At 40.7% G+C, this 23,889-nt stretch overlaps 1 protein-coding gene across 1 annotated transcript in view; it reads left to right on the top strand.

The window, feature by feature from the left end:
• Window positions 1-23,889, top strand: part of LOC133575428 (endothelin receptor type B-like) — a 37,796-nt gene that overhangs the window by 922 nt on the left and 12,985 nt on the right. Inside the window, exons 2-4 of the mRNA XM_061928158.2 lie at window positions 7,282-7,809; window positions 21,466-21,578; window positions 21,658-21,862. Of these exons, the coding sequence (XP_061784142.1) occupies window positions 7,423-7,809; window positions 21,466-21,578; window positions 21,658-21,862 (705 nt within the window). The 5' untranslated portion in view covers window positions 7,282-7,422. The remainder of the gene's footprint in view (window positions 1-7,281; window positions 7,810-21,465; window positions 21,579-21,657; window positions 21,863-23,889) is intronic.

The following is a 23,889-nucleotide window of genomic DNA, read 5'->3' as shown; positions in this document are numbered from 1 at the left end:
GCAGGATATGAACGTTTCACAGCTGGAGAAATAATGTGAAATGCCATTATTCACTTTGGCCTGCCTTTGACATCCTGACGGTTTGCATCCAGGCTCCCACACAAAATTCCTTTTCATGTTGCAGTGTTTCTTGTTTCCAGAAAGCCTCATGGGACAGATGAGCGGGAGCACTTGAAATCAGCAACAAAGTCGCTTGTGAAAACAAACTTAAATCGCTGATAGCAGGGATTTATTGACTTTAATCTTGCTGCTGTTTGACGATTGCGGTACGGTTCTATAAGTACAACCTGTGCTGGGTTTGGATGTGTCCTTTTTTTTTCTACCGCAAAATTGCTTGTTGAAAGAGCAGAACATATTGAAAGATTTTTATTACCATGCTGGATTTTGAGGATCTGGAATACTGGAGTTCAGAGCAGTGTTTATCTATAACTGCTGTCCTCCGTCTGATGTCTTTACTGTAGTCCTTCGTGACCCTTGGCCCAACTTTCCAATGAATGACATCCTTCTACATCAGACCTGGGCATTCTGCGGCCCGCGGGCCCTTTGTGCGTCCCTGTCCGGCCCACGTGAGGCCAATCATAAATTACAAAATAAATTTAAAAAAGTATCTATGTCGAGTGTGCAATACAACGGTGCTGCTTTTATTTTGAAAAGTGTTATTTATGGGCGTATGTCCGGGTGTAACCTGTGAGTGAAGGTGCACAGCGACAAGTGATGAGACACTAAAAAGAGAAAAGTTGATATTTCCAACAAGAAATGGACTGCCAAGTATTTCTTTACAGAAATTAAAGGTAAAGCCGTGTGCTTAATTTGTGGTACACAGGTTGCTGTGTTTAAAGAATATAATTTGAATCGCCACTACATGACGAAGCACGAGGAAAAATAGCGGAATCTGTCCGATGAAGAGCGCGCAAGGGAGGCTGATGCGTTGATAATAAAACTGCAAACCCAACAAGGACTTTTTGCCAAATTTCACACCCCCAGAATGCAGCCGTCAGGAAAAGTTTCGTCATTTCTCACAAAATCGCCAGAAAAAGAAAGGCGTTTTCTGACGGACAGTTTATTAAGGAGTGCTTATTGGACTCTGTTGCGCTGATAATGCCCGTGCGGGATAATGCACCCCCGGCGTAGAATGCACCCCCTGACGGGAGTGTTATATCAACTAAAGCCCACACTTAAAGTTTCCATGTGCAAGATTGAATCTATTTAAAAAAGTTATTTAATAAGAAGCCAAAAGTGCAAAAACAATAATGTTCGTCTTGGAGGAGTTGTGAATGAATGAAATATGAAATCCGTGCTGCAGTCTGCAGGTGTACCTAAAGTTGTGGCCCAGCAGTGACTGCAGCACGGATTTCATATTTCATTCATTTACAACTCCTCCAACACGAACATTATTGTTTTTGCACTTTTGGCTTCTTATTAAATAACTTTTTTAAATAGATTAAATCTTGCATGTGGAAACTTTAAGTGTGGGCTTTAGCTGATATAACACTCCCGTCAGGGGGTGCATTGTACGCCGGGGGTGCATTATCCGGCACAACACCGGAGACTTTGACTGTTTTTCGCTGGCTTTGGATGAGAGCTGTGATGTACGTGACACCGCCCAGCTGCTCATCTTCTTACGTGGGATAACTACAGACTTTCAAATCACGAAGTAACTGGCAGCCATGCAGTCAATTAAAGAGACAACCACAGGTAATGACTTGTTCACATAGGCAAATGCGTGTTTGGACATGTTAGGACTGAAATGCAACAAGCTGGCAGGTGTGACAATCCAATCCAATCCAATGTATTTATATAGCACATTTAAACAACAAAATGTTTCCAAAGTGCTGCACAACAATATTAAAAACAATATTCAAATATTATCCTTAGCTCCACCAATGACTGAATAAAAACAAAAAATAATTACATATAAAACCAATATAAAAAAACATTATAAAATAAATATGATTAAAAACGATTTTTAACAACAGATGGTTGTCCAAATCTGACGGGGAAAAATGTTGGATAATGCAGGATAAAGTGACAGAAATTAACCCTGTGCAGAAATGGCCATTTTTGCATTGTATTATACATCAGGAAGTGTTGTGTAAGACAGTGTTAAAAATAAAGTTAAGTTAGGTTAAATGAAATAATAATAATGATTATTAATTATTATTATTATTATTTTTCTTACGGTATATCAAAAATAATATTGAGCAAAATTTAATTGAAATTTTGTCGGTGTGGCCCTCCAGCAGTGCTCAGGTTGCTTATGCGGCCCCTGGTAAAAATTAATTGCCCATCCCTGTTCTACATCCATGGCCTTCCCTTGCTCCTCTCACTTGATCAAATTACCATTCATATTCATTTTAGTCAATTGCTCACATGCCTTCCACTTATCTCCTGGCTCCTCATTCACTCAAAAAGTATCGTTCTCCTCCCCCTTAAGACAGGTTTATTCAACCGGCGGCCTGTGGGCCAAATCCGACCCTGGAATGACACCATGCTGGCCCCCAGGTTCAGTTCGAAACTTGGGAGAACAACATTTTTGCAGCAAATTCTTAAAAATATTAGAGAGCTCATGGCCACTTGAGAACTTGGGCCACTGTAAACACATTGGTAGACTTAGACTCAGACTTAGACTAAGACTTCTTTTATTGTCATTCAAATTTGAACTTTACACTACAGAAAAGAACAACATTTTGTTGCATTAGCTCGTTGTAGTGCAGGATAAAAGAGCAATAAGGTGCAGATATAAATAGATTTACTGTACAGATAAATATATTGCACTTTTGCATATGCATCCACATTTATGGATGTATGTTATATTGTTTTTATAGTCCAGCGAGTTAATCCGTTTTTTGGGGGAATGGAGGGGATTATTATGATGCGTTCAAGAGTCTTATGGCCTGAGGGAAGAAGCTGTTACAGACTGCTACGGAGGCTGAGGAACCTCTTTCCAGAGTCCAGCAGTGAAAACAGTCCTTGGTGGGGGTGGGAGGAGTCTCTACAGATTTTCTGAGCACTGGCTTTTTGCGATCTCCCGGATAAGAGGAAGAGGAGTCCTGATGATCTTTTCCGCCGTCCTCACCATTCTCTGCAGAGACTTCCAGTCTGAAGCACTGCAGGCTCCAGTCCAGACAGTAGATCCTTGCATTGACGTTTTAACCTTGCAAGCAAACATAGAACACTGGGGTCCAAACCTGTGATTTACTTCACAGAGGCGTTCCTCAAAGCACCTATTTAAGTCCTCTCACTATTGGCAGTTTTTTTACATGATAGGATTTGTGTAACTGGATGTCGCTATAGCTTGTTTACTTCAGATGCAGTCAGTAGTCCTTTGTTCAAGTTCTTTAGTTATACGAGTACTGTTCGTCAGGGTTCCAGTTTCGGTCCTCTTTTGCATCATATGGACTATCAACTTGTGGCCTGTGGGTTTATTTAAAAAAAAAAATTGTGAGAGACTTCACATTTTTGCAGAAGACCCTAAAAGCAGCACAGTGCTCTTGTAACTCTGACCAAATCCATGGACTAAAATCAAATGTCTGCTGTAGTTCTCCAAAGTAAGATAAGACTAATAGTGAAGGAAGACGTTTATCCCCCATGTCCTTAGCTTTCTGGAAATTTGTCCCTCAGAACAATTTACTTGCATATCCCTGCTCCAGATATGGCGCCAACACAAATAAAGGTCAGAGATGGTTTCAGAGGTAAAAACCTATTAGATTAAGAAATTAATTCCAGTCGAAACTCAACAACCACCCTGCCGTTGTTGCTCCCCTCGCTCTCAGCCCCTAATAACGAGGTCCAGCACAAAGCCACAGCAGAGAGGATTTGAGTGGAAGTCTGCCAGATTTCTAAGACTGATTTCATGTGATACGTGTGTGAGTTCATCCATGTGATTTTGTCTTTTGTGCACGGAGACAACCAGCCTCTGTGCTCGGGCCTAAAAACGTAGCCACCAATGCCAGCTGTGTTTCATTGGCCCCGTGCAGGAATGACGTACGTTCAGGGTGAAGGTGTTTAAATGCAGTTCATCCCGAAACATTTGTCTTCGGGGACTTATGTTTGCGATTATTGGATTGTGCGCATTGAGCAAGCTGAAGGCAACACATGCATGCAAAGATTGCAGAAAAGTTCCACAGACAACTCAGAAATCTCTATTATCGCCATTCTATTTGGCGATCAGGTGCAAACACTTTCTGTTCACCTCCTTAAACAAACATTTTTTATTAGAGTCAATGTTTTTATTCCCTGCCTGTCCAGGTCACCAAATGAAATTATGTAGGTTTACACTATTAAACATCAGATAATTAAATTAGAACAGACTTCCTGGCAAGCGATCAAGTCCAACATGTGCCTTAAGTCAGTTGATATGGGTGTGGATCAGGGTTCTCAAACTCAATTTAACTGGGGGCCAATGGAGGTAGAGTAAGGCTGGTTTTACTTCAGATTCAGGTTTTAACCATTATTACTTCTACCAACAGCTATAGTGACTGGGGATGGGTGCCTTTCACAATTAATTCCCTGTACCTGACAGTATTGACAGTACTTGTGTGCTCATGTGTTAATAAATGTTAGTTTGTTCAATAACAAAATACATATTTTACATTTAACATTTAAAAACATGCTGATTATGATGACTGTTGTGTCTTGTTACACTTCTGAGTCTCATTTAAAAGTGTAAACTTTGCACGCCGCTGCAATACCGACAAATTAGACGAATGACAGTAGTTTTAGTGGATGGCCAGAGCTGTGTATAGAGAAAGAATAGCAAACTCCGTTTCTGAGTTGTCCCAAACCTGGCGCTCTGTTGCCACGTGAGGGGCTTTTGACCAAACATTCAGGAGATCGTCTGGCCATACTCAAAAGACCCTCACGTGACTACAGGCCGCCATGTTTGGGATATACTGTCTCTATACACGGCTCTGTAGATGGCTATGGTGTGCCACTAAGCTGAGTGTAGTTTTTTGTTGCGCCCTAAAATGTGTTTATACTGTAAGTACTGTACTTATTAGACACGAGCTGTTTAATTGGAACCTGCATTTTAGTTGTGGTTTTCATTACAAAATGTGGAGGTGTTGAAATTGCCATGTAAAATCGCTAATGCTAATCAGTAGAATGTCTAAGGCAAATCCAATCCATGTATCCAATCTACCTACTCAGTGGCCTAGTGGTTAGAGTGTCCGCCCTGAGATCGGTAGGTTGTGAGTTCAAACCCCGGCCGAGTCATACTAAAGACTATAAAAATAGGACCCATTACCTCCCTGCTTGGCACTCAGCATCAAAGGTTGGAATTGGGGGTTAAATCACCAAAAATGATTCCCGGGTGCGGCCACCACTGCTGCGCACTGCTCCCCTCACCTCCCAGGGGGTGAACAAGGGGAAGGGTCAAATGCAGAGGACAAATTTCACCACACCTAGTGTGTGCGTGACAATCATTGGTACTTTAACTTTAACTTTAGTGCATTTTTAAAAGTAAAGCTTTACAGCATACTTGCTTTGTTGGCATGGAATATTGCAACATTACATATAGGCAGTCCAACTGAGTGAGTGCTCTGAGTGCTTGTTTACTCGCCAAGTGTCAAGTCTGCAACCGGACATGACGTCACATGCATCAAAGCCATCAAAATATGGCACGGTTTGATTTTTACGTGAATCGATATCCGGTGGGACTGACAGAATTCTGTAAATATCTATAAAAGTTTGAAATGTAAAATTGAATGTAAAACATGGGTGTCAAACTCTGGCCCGCGGGCCAAATTTGGCCCGCCGTGTAATTTCACTTGGCCCGTGAGGTGATATCTAATTAACACTAGAGCTGGCCCACCGATTATATACAGCGGCGGTGCCGCTGTACACCACTAATTCTCATACTTGCCAAACCTCCCAAATTTCAGTGCTCCTCCCGAGAATTGTAACGTCCCTTTTTCGTCCAGTCCAACGAGTGCTGCTCAGCGGGGGTGTATATTGTAGCGTCCCGGAAGAGTTAGTGCTGCAAAGGGTTCTGGGTATTTGTTCTGTTGTGTTTCTGTTGTGTTACTGTGCGGATGTTCTCCCAAAATGTGTTTGTCATTCTTGTTTGGTGTGGATTCACAGTGTGGCGCATATTTCTAACAATGTTAAAGTTGCTTATACGGCCACTCTCAGTGTAAACTGTGTCGCTGTTGATGAAGTATGCTTTGCATTTACGTGTGTGTGTGCGTACAGGAGCCGCTCATATCTTGTGACTTGGCGGGCACGTTGTTAGAAGGGATGAAAAGCGGACGTGACGTCAGCTCGTAGAGGACATTAAAAGCAGTGCCTGTAAGGCACGTCCCCAAGACTGGAATACGAGATATAATGACTGATGAACACCTTTGTTCGATAATGAAGGTTGCCTCAGCTCAAAGCCTGAGCCCCGACATTAATGAACTAGCATCCAAGAAAAGATGGCAGGTACCTGGCTTGGGCACATCAGATTAGATCAGTGTGTTGCAAACTGAGCAGTTTAAAGTCCTGAATGGTTGGTTTATTCATTATTTTATTTTCAAATTTATTAGCCTGTGGAAAAAGTTAATGTTGATATTTACCTCAGAAGGCTGCAAATAGAAAAGAGGCATTCAATTTTTATTTAAATTGTGTTTGATATGCCATTGATATTTTTTTATTATTATTTGAAACTCGATTTTGTATGTCACTATAAAGTCATATAAGCCTTGCTTGTTCAATATTTAATGCAAAACTTGTTTGGGTCCCTATCAAAAAGGTTAATTTGTTCAACCTTGGCCCGCGGCTTTGTTCAATTTGAGTTTGACACCCCTGATGTAAAACATTGTATATTTTGAATCTATTGCATTCCCCAGGAAAGGGTTAGAGACCATTCCGCTTGCGTTTAGGAAGTTCCTTTTTGTTTTGCCAATTGTGTGTTTGCTGTGTTGTCATTTTTGTGATTGCACTGTCATTGCGGTTAAAATTCTTTTTAGTAGGATTCAAGATTGCCATAATATATTTAACTATTAGCCACTTAGGCTGTGATCATACTAAAATGAAGTCAAGTAGAGGGCCACAAAATAGGACAGCAAGTTTGAGACCCCTGGTGTAGAGCTAGAAACGTTCATAGAACATGAATGGATGGACAATTACAATGCATCATTTATTATTAATAGGCGTTGATAACAATTTAAGCGGCATTAAAGACAAGGTAAATGTTCCCAGCATAGCTTTCATCTCTGCATGCCTGTCCAAAAACTCACTTTCTATACTCAAACAGCTGGTTTCCTGCCTGTCCGATAAATGATTTGTCCATTTTCTCTGCAGGACACATTGGAACAAAGATCCACACTGCCAGGCCCAAAGCAAAAAAAGAAAATGTGTGCGTGTGAGCGTGTACGTTAGGACTGCTGTGTGCCTTTGACTGAGGAAACGCCTCCTTCTGAAAGAACCTGCCTGGCTTTTACAATGAAGGCTGTCGCTCTGCTCTGTTTCCTGATGGTCGTGGCGGTCGGGGCCTCTCGGTTTATCCGGGACTCCCCGAGTGTGCCTGACACTTTTGATGATTCCAAGACTAATGCGTCCATTCAGCGCCTACCCCCGCAGGCGGTTCGGCCGGGGGACTCCTTCCCCCCCATGTGCATGAAGCCCACGGAAATTAAGCACGCCTTCAAGTATGTGAACACTATTGTGTCCTGCTTGATCTTTGTGGTTGGAATCATTGGCAACTCCGCACTGCTGAGGATCATATACAAGAACAAGTGCATGAGGAATGGACCCAACGTCCTGATTGGGAGCCTGGCACTGGGGGACCTACTTTATATCGTCATCGCAATCCCCATCAATGTGTATAAGGTAAATTGTCTTCCTTCCCACTGTTTCCTTTGTGGTTTTGTAAGGCTCGTGTTAACCTGGAGATAGCTTACAGTTTAGACCAGGAGTGTCAAACTCATTTTAGCTCAGGGGCCACATGCAGAAACATCTATTCCCAAAATCATGTCATGATAACTTAAAAATAAAGACAACTTCAGATTGTTTTCTTTGTTTAAAAAAAAGAACAAGCACAATCTGAAAACATACAAATCATAATGTTGTTGTTTTACACTTACATGTTGCTGTTCATTGTAGTCTATCTTCATTTGTCGTGATTTATCATTTCTGAATATCAAACAATCAATGTTTATTTATATAGCCCTAAATCACAAGTGTCTCAAAGGGCTGCACAAGCCACAACAACATCCTCGGTACAAAGCCCACATAAGGGCAAGGAAAAACTCACCCTAGTGGGACGTCGATGTGAATGACTATGAGAAACCTTGGAGAGGACCGCATATGTGGGTAACCCCCCAGGGGAATAAATGATGTCATCGGTCATCATAAAATGGCAACCAAGGTAATCAAAAAGGTCAACTAACGAACGAGATTTCTCTATAGAATCTCCTCTCTGGTCAACAAAAGCACCATGAGGATTCTAGCGGGAACTCTCGTTCAACCCTTTTTCGATTACGCATGCATCTCCTGGTACCCTAGCACCTCCAAAACCCTCAAATCTAGACTCCAAACATCCCAGAACAAGCTAGTCAGATTACTTCTAGACCTCCACCCCAGATCCCACCTCACTCCTACCCACTTCTACAAAGTGGGCTGGCTCAGGGTGGAGGACAGAGTAAAACAACTTGCACTGAGCCTAGTCTATAAAATCCGCTACACCTCCCTGATACCGAAGTACATGTCAAACTACTTCCTTAACGTAAATGACCGCCATAACCACAACACCAGGGGGAGCTCCACTAACCACGTTGAACCCAGATTCCGATCGAACAAAGGTCTTAACTCATTCTCTTTCTATGCCACATCAATGTGGAATGTGCTCCCAACAGGTATAAAAGAAATGGCATCTCTATCCTCCTTCAAAACCGCTATAAAAGTACACCTCCAGGCAACTTCAACCCTAAACTAACACCCTCCCCGGATTGTTAATAATCAAATGTAAACAATCAAATGTAGATATTTTTCTTATGCCTTCTGATCTCTCTCTCTCTCTCTCTCTCTATGTCCACTACTTGCTGTACATATCCTACCAAGTCAGACCTACACTGTTTCAATATCCATTTCTCTGTTCTCAATTGTTGATGACTGATGATAACAACCAAACCCCCCCACCCCCCCACCCCCACACACACACACACACACACACACACACACACACACCCCGAATTGTAAATAATGTAAATAATTCAATGTATACACCCTGATGATTATCTTGTGTGATGACTGTATTATGATGATAGTATATATGATAGTATATATCTGTATCATGAATCAATTTAAGTGGACCCCGACTTAAACAAGTTGAAAAACTTATTCGGGTGTTACCATTTAGTGGTCAATTGTACGGAATATGTACTTCGCTGTGCAACCTACTAATAAAAGTCTCAATCAGTCAATCAATCAGTCAAATAGGTGTGAGTCTGGCCGAGTTTTAAAATGCTCCCATTGGTATAAAATTGTAATCTATCAGAAGATATAATAAATAGTAATATCAAAATCAAATTACAGCATGATATTAATGTAATTCACTCATTTTCCTCAATTGATGTACTAAAATCATGAGTTTATTCTGTACATACGTAGCATCATCTGCAACAAAACCTGTGAATTCGGACTAATTTCATGAATCACACATGAAGTCAGAAGGGGATGCATGTTATTTATAGCTCGGTTGGTAGAGTGGCCATGCCAGCAACTTGAGGGTTCCACGTTCGATTCCCGCTTCCGCCATCCTAGTCACTGCCGTTGTGTCCTTGGGCAAGACACTTTACCCACCTGCTCCCAGTGCCACCCACACTGGTTTAAATGTAACTTAGATATTGGGTTTCACTATGTAAAAGCGCTTTGAGTCACTAGAGAAAAGCGCTATGTAAATATAATTCACTTCACTTCACTTCACTATTTCAACATAGTTACGTGCGCCCAGATAATGGGTCCCCAGTCCTCTATCTTAACCGGGCACATAGCTCCGCCCCCTCTGAAGTCATGCGCACTCCTGCGGTAGGGGATACAAATAATTGCTATTGCGACATCCAGTGGACACATTTAGAAGAGAAGTTTCTTTAATTCAAAAATTTCAGCTAATTTTTATACTTACCAAAATCATCTCGCGGGCCGGATAAAAGCTGTTTACGGGCGTTTGACACCCCTGGTTTAGGCACACTCATCATGGGAATACATGTCATCGATCATTCATTGACTCCCTGATTTTGGGCCCTTAATGATTTATTTGATCTGTTCTTATTTTATATTGGAATGATTATACAGTACTTCAACATACATGTCTAATAGAATATAATTTAGCAGAATGCATTACCACCAACTAGTTTTAAAAAGTGATGTCAAAATAATGTACAGCATTTACCTCGGAGTGGATCTCCTTGCAGATGCTTCTCCGTCAAACACACCATCAGCAGCTTTTCCATATTTTAATGGTCCGCCGTTTAGATATTATTTCAACATCTGACTCATTCTGCTTTAGTATTTTGCAAACTAGCAATGATACGCTCCAGTTGCTTTGCCAAGTCGACTTTCATGTTTTTGATGATTTTATTTCTTTTAAATTTTAATGATTATCATCCACTTCTTCTTCTCAGCACTGTCCAGCACGCTTACTTTCTTCCTTCCCAGGATTGGAAAAACAAATGTGTGTCGATCTCTAGCTGTAAGTGAATGCTATCGAGTGAGACCGGATATTTTAGGCGGTTCTTTTAGGGTTGACTCTGTTATTTGCTACCAATTCATTGATTAATAGCGGCTATGCTTATATCTTAGATGTTTGCTTGCATAACAATTAGCCAAAAGACAGCTCTTTCCTCAAAACACTCTTAAGTTGTGGCACTTTTAAGTTTAGGTACCACTGTACAACATGTATTTTCAATGATTGGATCAATTGGTTGACAATTGATCTAAACTTCATCTTATTTACACATAGCATAAATTCTACTTACTGATTCAAATACAAAGTAAATACAGCCCCACTAATTGATTAAATGTGCCTTAACAAGTTTTACCTCAACCAGATGTTTTTTGTAGCCATGTACACGCTTCAGGCATAATTCAGGCTGACTATTTGAGCTCTCGTATTTAGTTCACTTATACTGGTGGGTTTCCTGGCATGGATCCAGCATGGTCCACATATGTTCAATAAGGGTGAGGCTTTGAGATTGTCGTATCGGAAGCTTAATTTCAGCCTGTTTTGATCTTTGAGGTACCTGCATAAAAGAGCTGACAGAATATACAAACCCCGTTTCCATATGAGTTGGGAAATTGTGTTAGATGTAAATATAAACGAAATACAATGATTTGCAAATCATTTTCAACCCATATTCAGTTGAATATGCTACAAACACAACATATTTGATGTTCAAACTTTTTTTTTTGCAAATAATCATTAACTTTAGAATTTGATGCCAGCAACACGTGACAAAGAAGTTGGGAAAGGTGGCAATAAATACTGATAAAGTTGATGAATGCTCATCAAACACTTATTTGGAACATCCCACAGGTGTGCAGGCTATTTGGGAACAGGTGGGTGCCATGATTGGGTATAAAAGTAGATTCCATGAAATGCTCAGTCATTCACAAACAAGGATGGGGCGAGGGTCACCACTTTGTCAACAAATGCGTGAGCAAATTATTGAACAGTTTAAGAAAAACCTTTCTCAACCAGCTATTGCAAGGAATTTAGGGATTTCACCATCTACGGTCCGTAATATCATCAAAGGGTTCAGAGAATCTGGAAAAATCACTGCACGTAAGCAGCTAAGCCCGTGGCCTTCGATCCCTCAGGCTGTACTGCATCATCAAGCGACATCAGTGTGTAAAGGATATCACCACATGGGCTCAGGAACACTTCAGAAACCCACTGTCAGTAACTACAGTTGGTCGCTACATCTGTAAGTGCAAGTTAAAACTCTCCTATGCAAGGCGAAAACCGTTTATCAACAACACCCAGAAACGCCGTCGGCTTCGCTGGGCCTGAGCTCATCTAAGATGGACTGATACAAAGTGGAAAAGTGTTCTGTGGTCTGACGAGTCCACATTTCAAATTGTTTTTGGAAACTGTGGACGTCGTGTCCTCCGGACCAAAGAGGAAAATAACCATCCGGATTGTTTTAGGCGCAAAGTTGAAAAGCTAGCATCTGTGATGGTATGGCGGTGTATTAGTGCCCAAGACATGGGTAACTTACACATCTGTGAAGGTGCCATTAATGCTGAAAGGTACATACAGGTTTTGGAGCAACATATGTTGCCATCCAAGCAACGCTACCATGGACGCCCCTGCTTATTTCAGCAAGACAATGCCAAGCCACGTGTTACATCAATGTGGCTTCATAGTAAAAGAGTGCGGGTACTAGACTGGCCTGCCTATAGTCCAGACCTGTCTCCCATTGAAAATGTGTGGCGCATTATGAAGCCTAAAATACCACAACGGAGACCCCCGTACTGTTGAACAACTTAAGCTGTACATCAAGCAAGAATGGGAAAGAATTCCACCTGAGAAGCTTAAAAAATGTGTCTCCTCAGTTCCCAAACGTTTACTGAGTGTTGTTAAAAGGAAAGGCCATGTAACACGGTGGTGAACATGCCCTTTCCCAACTACTTTGGCACGTGTTGCAGCCATGAAATTCTAAGTTAATTATTATTTGCAAAAAAAAATAAAGTTTATGAGTTTGAACATCAAATATCTTGTCTTTGTAGTGCATTCAATTGAATATGGGTTGAAAAGGATTTGCAAATCATTGCATTCCGTTTATATTTACATCTAACACAATTTCCCAACTCATATGGAAACATGGTTTGTAAGAAAACAAGAATAGATTTTAGGAAGGAAGTACTAAAAACTATTGAAATTGTCTATGTAGTTCATTTTGCTTGATAAGATATCCTAAATTAAGATTTGTATGTCTAGAAATTAGCAGGACTTTTATCATCAATCCATCAATCAAAGTTTACTTATATAGCCCTAAATCACCAGTGTCTCAAAGGGCTGCACAAGCCACAACGACATCCTCGGCTCAGATCCCAAATCAGGGCAAGAAAAAACTCAACCCAATGGGATGACAATGAGAAACCTTGGAGGGGACCGCAGATGTAGACCACAAGGAAGTGTTTTCCATTTATAAAAAAAATAATAATAATATGCCTCCTTTAATGTGCCCTATAATCCGGTGCGCCTTATATGTGAAAAAAGATCGAAAATAGACCCGCTCATCAGCAGTGCGCCTTATAATTCAGTGAGCCCTATGGTCCGAAAAATATGGTATCCTTGTGCCATGTATTAAGAATGTTAATTTATGAATATTAATCATAAAATGCTGTTACTAAATTACATACATTATGTTAAAAATTTTACAAACAAAAAGTTGTACACTGTATCCCATGCATCTCATTGTGCAACATGTGAACGCTAGAAGGTTAACAAAATGTGACCTCTGAAAGGCGTACATGTCTCAAATATTCCCACAGCAGGACCCCAACCCAGACATCAATCTTGTTTTTCATGAGCTCATGAAAAACAATATTTGGTATTTTCTCCATTGTTCTCCCCGCACGGAAAATCTATTTTGAGCACACAAAATCCAAATCTAAAATCCAACCAAAACGCTTATTAATAAATCAAATTGTGGTACGTGTGCTACTAGTGGTACGCCAAATAATAATTTAATTAAATATTCAAACACAGTGTTTTTGTTCAAACTTTGTGTAATGTTACAGTGGCCAAAAATATTACATATATGTGTTAAATAAAACCTCTGCATTGTTCTTAATGAATATTTAGGCCTACTAAGCGACTGTATTTTACTGTTGGTCATTATTGTGGTACTTGGAGAGCCAAGTGTTTTCTGAGGTGATACAAGTTTGAAAACCACTGTTCCAAACAAAATAACCACATAACAATTTATTATTTCCCATTTTGCATTGCAACTTTGTGAGTGACAGGTGACAACTCGTGGTCACAACAGATAAAACAATGACAATGTCGGCCAAGACCTTCTACGGAGGAGAAAGAGGTGGTCTGCATTAACAATGTTTTTATTGTGATAAACTGATAACTGTCGGCCGTAACCACACCAAAACAACATCAGCAACAAAACTACTATCATGCAAAACGGGTCACTTTCTACTGTAATCACACCAACTATATGTCGTATTGACAACAGCTACTCTCTCAATGTCATTTGCTCCAAAAGACGCAAACTGAGTCAGTGATGCGTTCACCGCCACAAAAAGAGTCGGACAACTCCAACACCACACATAAACTGTAACTGCCAGGTCGACACACTAATGCAGTTCACACGCAGCCAATCAATGTCATTAACAGCTTATAGCAGCCAGGTTAAAAGCTGCATAATAACTCTTATTTTTTGCAAAACAAGCAGGCACTGTACACCCACACTCCCCAATCAGATTTGCACTTATTCTTGTGTCATGTATTAAGAATGTTCATTTATGGATATTAATCATAAAATGCTGTTGCTGGATTACAGAAATGCTATTAAAAACTCTGTAATGATGTATTTTACAAACAAAAAGTTGTACACTGTATCCCATGCATGTGCTGCAGCATACATCTCATTGTGCAAAATGTGAATGTTACAAGGTGAACAAAATGTGATCTCTGAAAGGCGTACAAGTCTCAAATATTTCCACGGCAGGACCCAACCCAGACATCAATCTTTTTTTTTCATGAGAAACATTAAAAACAATATTTGGTATTTTCATTGTCAGTGGGCCAAATCATTTTTATTAGAAAATAACATAATGGAAATGACTGCTGTTATTTGATTGTTGTAGTAACACATTTAACTTATGTCAGTTTTGGGACAGGTGTGATGCCGGTGTGGCGACAGTGTACACATCTGATTTGCTCAGACACATGAAAAATTAGAGGGAACATTGATGCTCACTGTCAAAAAATACATTCTAATCCATAGAAAGACACTACATTATTATCTTAAAAGGGAACATTATCACCAGACCTGTGTAGGGCGTCAATATATACCTTGATGTTGCAGAAAAAAGACCATATATTTTTTTAACCGATTTCCGAACTCTAAATGGGTGAATTTTGGCGAATTAAACGCCTTTCTAATATTCGCTCTCGGAGCGATGACGTCACAACGTGACGTCACATCGGGAAGCAATCCGCCATTTTCTCAAACACATTACAAACACTGAGTCAAATCAGCTCTGTTATTTTCCGTTTTTTCGACTGTTTTCCGTACCTTGGAGACATCATGCCTCGTCGGTGTGTTGTCGGAGGGTGTATCAACACGAACAGGGACGGATTCAAGTTGCACCAGTGGCCCAAAGATGCGAAAGTGGCAAGAAATTGGACGTTTGTTCCGCACATTTTACCGACGAAAGCTATTCTACGCCAGAGATGGCAAGAATGTGTGGATATCCTGCGACACTCAAAGCAGATGCATTTCCAACGATAAAGTCAAAGAAATCTGCCGCCAGACCCCCATTGAATCTGCCGGAGTGTGTGAGAAATGATGATCAAGAGAAGAATATCGACCCTAGCTTCCCTGGCCTGCTGACATCAAGTCCAAAACTGGGCAGATCAGCTTTCAGGAAAAGAGAGCGGATGAGGGTATGTCTACAGAATATATTAATTGATGAAAATTGGGCTGTCTGCACTCTCAAAGTGCATGTTGTTGCCAAATGTATTTCATATGCTGTAAACCTAGTTCATAGTTGTTAGTTTCCTTTAATGCCAAACAAACACATACCAATCGTTGGTTAGAAGGCGATCGCCGAATTCGTCCTCGCTTTCTCTCGTGTCGCTGGCTGTCGTGTCGTTTTCGTCGGTTTCGTTTGCATACGGTTCAAACCGATATGGCTCAATAGCTTCGGTTTCTTCTTCAATTTCGTTTTCGCTACCTGCCTCCACACTACAACCATCCGTTTCAATACATGCGTAATCTGTTGAATCGCTTAAGCCGCTGAAATCCGAGTCTGAATCCGAGCTAATGTCGCTATAGCTTGCTGTTCTTTCCGCCATGTTTGTTTGTGTTGGCTTCACTATGTGACGTCACAGGAAAATGGACGGGTGTTTATAACGATGGTTAAAATCAGGCACTTTGATGCCTTTTTTAGGGATATTGCGTGATGGGTAAAATTTTGAAAAAAAACTTCGAAAAATAAAATAAGCCACTGGGAACTGATTTTTAATGGTTTTAACCCTTCTGAAATTGTGATAATGTTCCCCTTTAATTGATGTTTGCAGGTGTCTCAATTAATGGGATCAGAATAGATTTGATAGCTTTCTGGAAGTTTCTTTTATCGTTTTAATATATGTGGTGTACACGGCATCCAAAGTGCAATGCAATGTTTCACTTTCCTGGGGCGCTGGATTTATTGCAGCCTCAGAAGCACATAGGACCAAAACATTTAAGTCGATGGAGAACACATGGAAGGCCATATTTGACAGGGGAACACCCACATTAAGGCTTGCTCCACTTAAAATGTCTTAAAATGTTATTTTCCTAATGGAGGGGGAGAATGCTGCGCAGGCAGAATCCACGCAGTTGTGCACCTTTTTTTCTTTAGCACATGGGACAATGGGGACAAACTTAATCAGGCATTCAAGCTCATGATTTGTGAATGGAAAGTAACGTCTGATAGGAAGTGAAATTTACAGCTCAATAGGACCTCTTGAGGATTATAACTAAATGTTATATGGTCAGAAAGGATTCAAACCCAACAATGTGGGGCGTGAGGAAGTCAGCTGTTTGGACATGTATTTGAAGTAGACAATTTAACGTGATGTTGGCCAGTTTACTTTAACGTGCTCATCATACAGGATTGATCCTATTGCTGCCGATGCGGCCCTCAATGAAAACAAGCAATGTATATACAGTAAATCAGTTTTGGAATTTTTATACTAACAATGCGGTAAATTGATTGACAGCTATAACAATGATTAAGCGTTTGCACTCCTTTTTAAGGCTTCTTCAAAATTTTATTCATTTCCTCAAGACGCAGGGCTCATTTTGATTATAATGTACTATCCATGTTGAATTCATTTTGCCTGTACTATGCATGCACTTTACCAGTTATGGCTTGGCACGTTTTATTGGTGGTTACGGTCTATTTACGATTGCACTCTGAATGCAGCTGTATTAGGAAGAAGTGAAAACAGTTGTTTTGAACCACAATGTTGTCATCAAGTGAAAACAATCTTGTAATGGAGGCTGTGGCCAAATGCGCCAATTCAACTATAACCGTATGGTTTTCCTTTAATCTGATAGGATGACTGGAAATAAACAGGATCTGTGTAGTCACGGCAAGGTAGAGTCTTAAGTAAACACTTTTTTGATGTATTTATTTCGTGCAATGACACTCAGTCTTTGTACTGGGCTGTATTTTGTATATTGCATTTGGTAAGTATTCACAGCACTTCACTTTTTCCACATTTTATTATGTAAATGCCTTATTCCATAATAGAATACATTCATTTTTTGTCCTCCAAATTCTACGGATGAATGACAATGTGAAACGTTTTTAGGGACCGATGTCCCTTTGGGACAGAGGACCCTATTGAATTTCTAGCGTTTTATAATTATTATACCGCCGCCTCTTTGAGCTGTAATTTGACCCCCTTAACATGCTTCAAAACTCACCAAATTGGACTGACGAAAATTGCGATCTAATCAAAAACCCAAACCCCAAAACTCAAAATTGCGCTCTAGCGCCTCCTAGGAAGAAAACACAGACAAAACTGCCTCTAACTCCCAGTAAGAATGTCGTAGACACATGAAACAAAAACCTCTATGTAGGTCTCACTTAGACCTATATTTCATACACTGACAACCCCCAGCAAAAATCAACAGGAAGTTTGCAATTCCCCCTTCAAAACAAAAGTTGTGTAAAAACAGTCACCTTTTTTCAAACATTATCTCCTCTGAGCACGTTTGTCGTGTCGACTTCAAATACGCACAGGGGAGAGATTGAACCCTTCTGATTAAAAGTTGATGAAAGAGTTTTAATTACTGCTCCGGTTTGGATTTTATGAGCCCTCAAAGAACCGCTGCGCTGATGCTGCTGCGCTGCTGCCATCTCAAGATGGCCGCACCTTGCTGAGACAAAACTGCCTCTAACTCCCAGTATGAAATTTAGGAGACACATGAAACTAAAACCTCAATGTAGGTCTCACTTAGACCTATATTTCATACACTGACAACCCCCAGCTAAAATCAACAGGAAGTTTGCCATTCCCCATTCAATACAAAAGCTTCTCTCCATTCGCAATACATTAGAGTCTCAAGATGGCACCACCCTGCTCAGACAAAACTGCCTCTAACTCCCAGTAGGAATGTCAAAGACACATGAAACAAAAACCTCTATGTAGGTCTCACTTAGACCTATATTTCATACACTGACAACCCCCAGCTAAAATCAACAGGAAGTTTGCAATTCCCCCTTCAATACTAAAGATGGCTAAAAAAAACTTGCCTTGTTTCAAACATCTCCTCTGAGGTCGCGGGGGCAGCAGCCCAATCAGGGAAGCCCAGACTTCCCTCTCCTCAGCCACTTCTACCAGCTCTTCCTGGGGGATCCCGAGGCGCTCCCAGGCCTGCTGAGAGACATAGTCTCTTCAGCGTGTCCTGGGTCTTCCTTGTGGTCTCCTACCGGTCCCGTATCGCTGCTTGCAGCTTTAATTTTGTATTATTTTTTTAAACATTTTGGTAATGTATTAAAAATTAAAAACTACAAAAATCACATGTACATAAGTATTCATATAAATTGATCAATACTTTGCTGATGCACCTTTGGCAGCAATTACAGCCTCACGTATTTTTGAATACGATGCCACAAGCTTAGCACTTATCTTTGGGCAGTTTCGCTCATTCCTCTGTGGGCATTCCTCTATGCAACACCTCTCAAGCTCCATCACGCTGGATGAGAAGTATTGGTCTTTATCCAGGATGTCTCTGTACATTAATGCATTCATCGTTCCCTCTATCATGACTATTCTCCTAGTTACTGCCGCTGAAAAACATCCCCACATCATGATGCTGCCACCACCATGCTTCACTGATGGTATTGGTCTGGTGATGAGTGGTGCCTGGTTTGTGTAATTTGTTCATGGCAGAGTTCAATCGTTGTCTCATCTGGCCAGATAATTTGTTTCTCATGGTCTGAGAGTCTTTCATGTGAATTTTGGCAAACTTTTTACCGAAAAATGGCTTCCATCTGGCCCCTACACCATACAGGCTTGATTGGTGGATTTCCTGTAGAGATGGTTGTCCTTGTCCACAGAGGAATGTTGTAGCTCTGTCAGAGTGTCCATCGGATTCTTGGTCACCTCCCTGACTAGACTAAGATGAATGCACTCATTTACAGAGACATCCTGGATGAATACCAATGCTTCCAATCCAACCTGATGGAACTTGAGTGGTGCTGCAAAGAGGAATGGGTGAAACTGCCCAAGCATAGGTGTGCCAAGATTGTGTCTTCGTATACAAAAATACTTTAGGCTGTAATTGCTGCCAAAGGTTGGTCGGTCGGTTGGTTTCAGTTCATTTCGAACATGCATACAAAACAATTACAATGCAATACATCACATATTACCAGTTGTTTCATTGCAGCGTGTCCGAAAAGGAGTGAAAGAAGCACAGCTTCTAAAGGTGCACCAACAAAGTATTGAGCAAACCCTGTGAATGTGATTTTTTTATTTTTTTTATTTGTAATACATTTTCAAAATTTAAAAAAAATAAAACCTTAAAGGCCTACTGAAATGTAATTTTCTTATTTAAACGGGGATAGCAGGTCCATTCTATGTGTCATACTTGATCATTTCGTGATATTGCCACATTTTTGCTGAAAGGATTTAGTAGAGAACATCGACGATAAAGTTTGCAACTTTTGGTCGTTGATAAAAAAGCCTTGCCTGTACCGGAAGTAGCAGACGAGTAGCGTGACGTCACAGGTTGTGGAGCTCCTCACATCTGCACATTGTTTACAGTCATGGCCACCAGCAGCGAGAGCGATTCGGACCGAGAAAGCGACTATTTCCCCATTAATTTGAGCAAAGATGAAAGATTTGTGGATGAGGAAAGTGAGAGTGAAGGACTAGAGGGCAGTGGGAGCGATTCAGATAGGGAAGATGCTGTGAGAGGCGGGTGGGACCTGATATTCAGCTGGGAATGACTAAAACAGTAAATAAACACAAGACATATATATACTCTATTAGCCACAACACAACCAGGCTTATATTTAATATGCCACAAATTAATCCCGCATAACAAACACCTGCCCCCTCTCGTCCATATAACCCGCCAATACAACTCAAACACCTGCACAACACACTCAATCCCACAGCCCAAAGTACCGTTCACCTCCCCAAAGTTCATACAGCACATATATTTCCCCAAAGTCCCCAAAGTTACGTACGTGACATGCACATAGCGGCACACACGTACGGGCAAGCGATCAAATGTTTGGAAGCCGCAGCTGCATGCGTACTCACGGTACCGCGTCTGCTCATCCAACTCAAAGTCCTCCTTGTAAGAGTCTCTGTTGTCCCAGTTCTCCACAGGCCAATGGTAAAGCTTGACTGTCATCTTCCGGGAATGTAAACAATGAAACACCGGCTGTGTTATCTGGCACAACAGTCAGAGGGTGCATTCTACGGCGGGGGTGCGTTATCCGGCACAACACCTACCGCAATACACCGCTTCCCACCTACAGCTTTCTTCTTTGCTGTCTCCATTGTTCATTGAACAAATTGCAAAAGATTCACCAACACAGATGTCCAAAATACTGTGGAATTTTGCGATGAAAACAGACGACTTAATAGCTGGCCACCATGCTGTCCCAAAATGTCCTCTACAATCCGTGACGTCACGCGCAGGCGTCATCAGACCGAGACGTTTTCAGCAGGATATTTCGCGCAAAATTTAAAACTGGACTTTAGTAGGCTTACCCGGCCGTATTGGCATGTGTTGCAATGTTAAGATTTCATCATTGATATATAAACTATCAGACTGCGTGGTCGGTAGTAGTGGGTTTCAGTAGGCCTTTAACATGCTTATTGTGGGTATTGTGTGTAGAATTTTGAGGGGGAAAAAAATATATATATTCCAGTTTGAAATAAGTCTGTAACGTAACAAAATGTGGAAAGCGTGGAGCATTATGAATACTTGCCAGATGCACTGTAATAGATATCTGTCAGTGTGTGTTAAAAAGGACAATTAGAGTTGGAAAGTTGGGAGTTCTTTATTCCTACTTTTGAGATACTGCCCAATTCTGAACTAATTTGATCAGCCCCTGGGAGTAGGACGTTATCCATTTTATGTGAAAATATTTATAGTTTATAGTGTTGGCCTCTGAGGGGGAAAAAGACACGATGTGACCGTTAATTGAACCCCAAATAGTTTTTCCATGTGCTGATTACAATTTTCCATAACCACAAACTGGACAGTCTTTCTTTTTTTGTATCCTCAGCTAATAGCAAAAGATTGGCCCTTCGGGGTGTATCTCTGCAAGATGATGCCCTTCATCCAAAAAGCTTCAGTGGGTATCACTGTCCTCAGTCTATGTGCGCTGAGTATTGACCGGTGCGTATATGCTCCTCATCCTCCAAGTTTTTTGACGTACTACTCAAAGCAGGAAATATCATGTGTTTTGCTTGCACAGCTACCATGCAGTGACGTCATGGAGCAGGGTGAAGGGAATGGGCATCCCTGTGTGGAAAGCGGTGGAGGTGGCGCTGATTTGGGTGATCGCTGTGCTGTTGGCAGTCCCCGAGGCCCTGGCGTTCGACATGTTGGAGATGCCGTACAGAGGCAACAAACTGCGCGTGTGCCTGCTGCATCCGGAACAAAGCTCCAACTTCATAAAGGTAGGCACGGCCACAAGCAAGGACTACATAATATATAAAAACTAGGGATGTCCGATAATGGCTTTTTGCCGATATCCGATATTCCGATATTGTCCAACTCTTTAATTACCGATACCGATATCAACCGATATATGCAGTCGTGGAATTAACACATTATTATGCCTAATTTGGACAATAAGATAAATAAATTAAAAACATTTTCTTGAATAAAAAAGAAAGTAAAACAATATAAAAACAGTTACATAGAAACTAGTAATGAATGAAAATTAGTCAAATTAACTGTTAAAGGTTAGTACTATTAGTGGACCAGCAGCACGCACAATCATGTGTGCTTACGGACTGTATCCCTTGCAGACTGTATTGATATATATTGATATATAATGTAGGAACCAGAATATTAATAACAGAAAGAAACAACCCTTTTGTGTGAATGAGTGTAAATGGGGGAGGAAGGTTTTTTGGGTTGGTGCACTAATTGTAAGTGTATCCTGTGTTTTTTATGTTGATTTAATTAAAAAAAACATCAACAAAAAAAAACAACGATACCGATAATAAAAAAACCCGATTCCGATCATTTCCGATATTACATTTTAACGCATTTATCGGACATCTCTAATAAAAACCCCAAAGCCAGCGAAGTTGGCACGTTGTGTAAATAGTAAATAAAAACAGAATACAATTATTTGCAAATCCCTTTCAACCTATATTTAATTGAATAGACTGCAAAGACAAGATACTTAACATTCAAACTGGAAAACGTTGTTATGTTTTGTAAATATTAGCTCATTTGGAATTTCATGCCTGCAACATGTTTCAAAAAAGCTGGCACAAGTGGCAAAAAAGACTGAGAAAGTTGAGGAACGCTCATCAAACACTTATTTGGAACATCCCACAGTTGAACAGGCTAATTGGGAACAGGTGGGTGCCATGATTGGGCATAAAAGCAGCTTCCACGAAATGCTCAGTCATTCACAAACGAGGATGGGGCGAGCGTCACCACTTTGTGAACAAATGCGTGAGCAAATTGTCGAACAGTTTAAAAACAACATTTTTCAACGAGCTATTGCAAGGAATTTAGGGATTTCACCATCTACGGTCCGTAATATCATCAAAAAGCGACATCAGTGTGTAAAGGATATCACCACATTGGCTCAGGAACAATTCAGAAAACCACTGTCAGTAACTACAGTTTGTCGCTACATCTCTAAGTGCAAGTTAAAACTCTACTATGCAAAGTTAAAGCCATTTATCAACAACACCCAGAAACGCCAAAACACATTTCCACTTCCATCAATTTTCTACTGCTTGTCTTTTTAAAAATAAACAATTACCGGTACATGGATAAATGAAATTAACCATTGCTTACACATTTTATTGAAGACTATTGTTGGCAAAGACGATGATGTGAGGAGGGGTGTGGAGAGCTTTTCTACGAGTTCTTTCTTAAATTCAATAGTGTTTCTCACCTTTTTTATCAAAGTACTGAGACTCGTAACTTTCTTTGGCACCATTGTGGCTTATTTTGCAGTGGTACTTAGGCCGTATAATAACTGAGACATCAAATTAAAATTGGGATCATGCAAATCCTACAAAGAGTAGCCGTTAAAAAATCCAGGCACTACTGTACGACTGATTGTTGTCAGTAGAACTGCTGCTTTGTTAACTTGCGTGCAAACAGCTTGAGTTTGGTTTCTACTAAGAGTGAATGTTGTTCGTCTATGTGTTTCCTTTGATTGACACCCAGACTGGGCGTACCACAACTTTGACTGGTGAAAAGTCAATCACAGGGTGCGTAGAGAGCCAAACAACCATTCACATCCTCCATGGGAGGAAAGAATGACACTAAATGTACACAGGAATGCATGTTTAGGATGTTGAGTGGCACATATTTGCAGTATATTGCACACTGGGAGCCTGATGTACTAAAGGTTTGCATGTATTTAAACATGTGCAAACTTGATAGCATTACTAAACGTGTGCAAAGTGGATTGGGTCTGTTAAATGAGCCGAATAAGGCGTGCAATCCA

The sequence above is a fragment of the Nerophis lumbriciformis genome, linkage group LG35 (genome assembly GCF_033978685.3).
Source record: "Nerophis lumbriciformis linkage group LG35, RoL_Nlum_v2.1, whole genome shotgun sequence".
Lineage (NCBI taxonomy): Eukaryota > Metazoa > Chordata > Actinopteri > Syngnathiformes > Syngnathidae > Nerophis > Nerophis lumbriciformis.
The sequence above is the reverse complement of the archived record's forward strand: the minus strand, read 5'-3'. Positions and strand labels throughout refer to the sequence as shown.